General features: G+C 38.1%; 2 protein-coding genes across 2 annotated transcripts in view; one reads left to right on the top strand and one right to left on the bottom strand.

Annotated features, from left to right (window-relative positions):
• LOC101300237 (xylosyltransferase oxt-like) lies at positions 1-3,536 on the top strand. Its single transcript, XM_004296461.1, has 5 exons — positions 1-167; positions 1,017-1,721; positions 1,831-1,906; positions 2,024-2,139; positions 2,707-3,536. The coding sequence occupies exons 2-5, from the start codon at positions 1,154-1,156 to the stop codon at positions 3,204-3,206; spliced, it is 1,260 nt and encodes a 419-aa protein (XP_004296509.1). The 5' UTR covers positions 1-167; positions 1,017-1,153; the 3' UTR covers positions 3,207-3,536.
• Positions 3,537-4,113: 577 nt separating this feature from the next.
• LOC101299948 (protein SPA1-RELATED 3-like) overlaps positions 4,114-5,080 on the bottom strand; it is an 8,607-nt gene continuing 7,640 nt past the window's right edge. The window contains exon 8 of the mRNA XM_004296460.1: positions 4,114-4,646. Coding sequence (XP_004296508.1) covers positions 4,458-4,646 — 189 coding nt within the window. The 3' untranslated portion in view covers positions 4,114-4,457. The remainder of the gene's footprint in view (positions 4,647-5,080) is intronic.

Raw genomic sequence — 5,080 nt, 5'->3', positions numbered from 1 at the left:
GACAGTTTGCAGTTGTTGCTGGGGTGTTGGTGAATCCCAGAAGAGACCAATATAAAGGAGACAAGTCCAAGTGAGACAGAGAGAGATAGATTCCTCTCTTTCATTGGTTTGTGATATTATTAAAGAAACCCACTTCTCCTCTCACGAACACACGTCGTCTCCTTTTGGTACAAAACCCTCTCTTCCTTCTCTCACTTTTGTTTCGATTTTTTTATATGTTTCTGATTATTTGTGTGATTCTCTCTCTCCAAATCTTGTTTCTTTTTATTGCTCAACGTGCCACAGACCCCTCTCTTTGCTCTCTTCTTCTTCGTCTTTAGAATTTAGGTTCTTACTCTGTTCATCAAAGTTTCAATCTTTCTGGGCTATTTGTGTTCGATTGCATTGCAACGTTTCTGGGTTTTGTTCAATCTGTGTGTTTGAGCTTCAACTCAGCTGCCCTGGTATGTGATACATGTTTGTCATATAATCTCAGTTATATGAATTCTTGTGACTCTTATTTTGGTTTGTGTTGATGGATTAGTATGAAGTTTTCAACTTTGTGGTCTGGACTGAATCATTATGGTTTTATTAACATGGTTGCTCTGTTATACTCTGCATAAGTTTGATCAGGAATTTTATCTGGGATTGAAGAATGAAAGTTTGATTCTTTTTTTTTTTTGTTACTAATTGTGTCATTATCAATGTAAACATCTGGTATTATTTATATCAACTCATTGGGTCACAAGGTCACAGGGTATTGTGAATTATGTAATTTTATATTTTTTGTTGAATCCATTGTGGTATCCAATATCGATTTTCTTGATGCCAAACTTCTGTCTCTTGTGATATCTTTCTAGGCTGCTCTTTCTCTGTCACTATTGTTTACCGGCTTTCACTGATTATAAAAAGATAGAGAACCAATTTTTGAGCTAAATGTTTACGGCAAGCTCCAGTATTCTTTGTTTGCTGCTTATGCAATCCAACAAGTTAACAATCATTGTATTCATTTTAATATTTGGTCTTTGATTCAACAGCTGTTTTAAAAGTCTGAATTGTGGAATACTTGTGAGGAGTTGCAGTCTGTATTCTGAGGGCGGTATATAAATTCTGATTGTTTGAGGAAGATGAGTATGTGACTGTCGTTGGTTGTAGTCCATCATAAGTTTTGGTAATGGGGTCTGCAAACATGGAGAAGAAATGGCTATTCCCTCTTGTCATAAGCTCTTGTGTATGCTTATTCCTTCTAGCCACTTCCTTGAACTTGGGTCTTGTCGATTCACCACAGAAACTCTTATCCTCAATGTTACAATCTCGAGTAGCAACAAACCAAACCAGTGCAGCGTTTGCCGAAACAAAAGTTTCACAAGCTCCACCCCCTCCTGCAGTACCAGCTATTCCGCGTTTTGCTTATCTAATTTCAGGGTCAAAAGGGGATATGGAAAAGCTTTGGAGAACCCTTAAGGCTTTATACCATCCTTTGAATCACTATGTTCTTCATTTAGACCTTGAGGCACCAGTAGCAGAAAGATTGGAGCTTGCTTCACGTGTGCAGAACGAAACGATATTTAATCAAGTTGGGAATGTATTTATGATAAAAAAGGCTAATATGGTCACTTATAGAGGACCAACGATGGTTGCTAATACTCTTCATGCCTGTGCCATTCTCCTCAAGAGGAGTAAGGATTGGGATTGGTTTATCAACCTCAGCGCCTCAGATTATCCGCTTGTTACTCAAGATGGTTAGTCGATATCAAATAATGTTGTATAGTTTTCTGAATTATTGTTTTACGGTGGTTGAAGGATGTATGGTTTTGTGCTAATTGTAAGTTTGATGTGTTTCCTATGCAGATCTTCTTGACACCTTTTCAGGTCTAAATCGAGAACTGAATTTCATTGAGCATACAAGCCAGCTTGGTTGGAAGGAGTAAGTGCTCTCTCTCTTCCCTGCACTAAAAATAAGTTAAAGTCTTAATCATATGTAGTACTGTCCTGTCAGATATTATGGTCATAACTGATCTTCGTATTCAATGGCTATTTTCAGGGAAAAAAGAGCAATGCCTTTAATTTTAGACCCTGGTCTCTACTCATCAAATAAACAAGATGTGTTTTGGGTTACACCCAGGCGAGCATTGCCGACTTCCTTTAAGTTATTTACTGGTGAGTAATGACTGTTCTATAGTTGTTTTGAATTCTGGTAACTCATGGAACATTGAACTGTACAAAAAAAATGAAACATTTTTATCCTGAGAAGACTAACTGGTGACAATGAGAACATTAAAAATCCAATCAAATGTATGTGTTATGATTATGTCTTTATTGTTCACTTTGCTGTTACTTAGTTCTCATTTGCTAGGTTTCCAGAATTCTTTTAACTGAGCTTTTAGACGGAGTTATCACTACAACTTGGGTGTCAAAATCTTGTTATGAAAGTTTTTGCAAAAAGATTTAGAAGTCACTTTTGCAGATAGAGATTTCTAATAGCTTTGTGCAGTATGAAAATAACTGTTGCTTTGAAGAATTGGTTACAGATTAGTTGCATGGGTTGGATCACTAGCTCATAAATTGATGAATTTCTGTTTCTTTGCTCTCCCTAGCAAAAGCATGGGGTTGTCTGTAACACAGGCCTGTACATACATTGTTAATCTTTTCTTTTTTACGTTTCGCTGTTCATTTGATTTCTTTAATTTAGTCTGCACAGTTATTGAATGCCAAATTTTGTCGCAGGTTCGGCATGGATGGTCCTGTCACGATGGTTTGTTGAGTACTGTGTTTGGGGTTGGGACAATTTACCAAGGACCCTTCTCATGTACTACACAAACTTTGTCTCCTCGCCGGAAGGCTACTTTCACACTGTTATATGCAATGTGCCGGAGTTTGCTAAAACTGCAGTCAACCATGATTTGCATTATATTTCTTGGGATATTCCTCCCAAACAGCATCCCCACACTCTTAATATTAATGACACAAGCAAGATGATTGGAAGTGGTGCTGCTTTTGCCCGGAAATTCAAGCACAATGACCCTGCCCTAGATAAGATTGATAAGGAGTTCCTTCACAGAAAAAAAGATGGTTTCACTCCTGGTGGTTGGTGTGCTGGAAAACCGAAATGCTCTAGGGTTGGGAACCCGAACAAGATCAAACCAGGTCCAGGGGCTGCAAGGCTTCGCACCCTTGTGGGTAGGCTGACATTGACAGCTAAGTTTGGTCAAAATCAGTGTAAATAGATTATCTGGAAATTCTTTGGATCAGGTGCAAAGAGAATTAGGGAAAGGAACTGAAACTGTAAAAGAAGAACACCCATAGAAGTATCTACAAGCTGGACAAGAGTTCTGTTGTTATTTATGGGATTAAATTTGGTGTCCAGCTTGTTAGATTTGACACAGATTAACATCCTTTCGAGCAGAAACCATGAATTGTCACATTCTTGGAACCAATATGGTGTTTGATCATCAGTGATTTGGTAGGTTCTAAATGTAGAACTTTTACAATCATATACTTTATCAGTACTTCAGTAGTATACTTTTTCTGCAATTTTTAGTCTCTCTAGTTCTTAGAATTATGTTTTAAATAAGTTCCCAACTTTGACTACATCGAGGTGATGTTACAAGTGTCTAGCACTGCACTACACCCGGGTTGAACTAGAGAGCAAGTCCATGTACATAACATTGCCATTAAAATCCTTGCATTCAGTTTCTTCAAGCCATGTTTTCCAAAATACCATGTCTCATTTATGCATTCGATTCTGGCATTTTGTTTTCTAGTAAAGTGAAGTATGAATGAGAATAAACTGTTGAAGGTATGAGAAACAATTAGCTACTTACCCACATGACATTGAATTTATGAAGAAATGGGAGAACATACTTTTTGATGGAGAGCTTGCTTGCATCTGTAGTGTTTTCATAAGCATAGAAAATCTGTATAAATTCCTTTCATTTTCCCTCTTATTTTAAGTAAGCACGCATGTTCATTGTTCTAGGATACAAGAGTCATAACATCACACTGCTTCTATTAGTCTATTACCCATGGAGCCATGGAGGGTTTAGGGTTTATGACCATTCAAAACAAAATATTCTGCTTCTACTACCTCTTGGGTTTAAGGTTTATGACCACTCAAAACCAAAGACCATTGTTGTCCCGCCTCACAAAGAAATAATTTCTGTTTCAGAACTTGAAACTTATAAGACTGATTTTGAATTATAATTATACAGAAATACCAATTTTTACCTATTCTTTTCCTTTAAATTTTTATATCTACATATAGCATTGGAACATCAAGTCTCACTTCTGACATTAACCACATCCCGCTATGATCTAATACCAAAATTTGTTATGTTGCATGCAACCATTGAATTCCTATAACCTTCTAAAGCCTATGAGCTACACAAGCTTCTCTGGCATAAGATTTCCTTTACCCCATTCTCAATATCCATCCAGCCAGAATGAAGAATTACCATGAACAAAAGGTTCAAATCAAATCAAACCATCTCCAGGATTTTGATATTCCCTGTCGAATTTGCAGCAATTAAGGTGTTGGATTGGCCACGCCAACAAACAGATGAGATAAATTGTGCAGCATCATCTGTATCCTGGCCAGAAAGTGGGTCTGTGGCCTGAAACTTGTATGACAATGCTGGCATTGGGAACGCCTTGTGGTAGACGAAAACCTGTTCAACCAAAAACACAAACACCAACCAATAAGATCAGTAAGAATGCATTGGTATGATTTATGTGGGTGTTCATAAACATAAACACCAACAACAATTAGTAAGAACATTAACAATGCATTGGTATGATTTCTGTGGCTGTGAGACAGAAAGAAACATTGTTTTTCAGATCAAACAAAACATTATATATATATAGCCATGTTCAGGAGCGGATGTCCGCACCATCCTTAAAGTGCGGAGATCGCCGATTTCTCCACCTTCAGGGCGTCGACGGCGGCACTTCTCTTGCCGGACGGATAGCAGACCTTGATACTGAGCTTCCTCTTGCCGGTGAACTCGCCGGCTACAAGTTTGCAGCCAACCTTGATTGGATAGCCCCAGTTGCTGCCCAGAGCTCCGATCTCGATCTCCTTGACCTTCTTCTTCATGTCAAC

Source organism: Fragaria vesca, linkage group LG4 (genome assembly GCF_000184155.1).
Source record: "Fragaria vesca subsp. vesca linkage group LG4, FraVesHawaii_1.0, whole genome shotgun sequence".
Taxonomy (NCBI): Eukaryota; Viridiplantae; Streptophyta; class Magnoliopsida; order Rosales; family Rosaceae; genus Fragaria; species Fragaria vesca.
This window is presented reverse-complemented; position numbering and strand designations above follow the sequence as displayed.

Coding starts and splice junctions, on each gene's coding strand:
- LOC101300237 (XM_004296461.1), top strand. CDS start 1,154: ATGGGGTCTGCAAACATGGAGAAGAAATGGCTATTCCCTCTTGTCATA. Junction 1,722..1,830: donor TCCGCTTGTTACTCAAGATG/GTTAGTCGATAT, acceptor TTTCCTATGCAG/ATCTTCTTGACACCTTTTCA. Junction 1,907..2,023: donor AGCCAGCTTGGTTGGAAGGA/GTAAGTGCTCTC, acceptor GGCTATTTTCAG/GGAAAAAAGAGCAATGCCTT.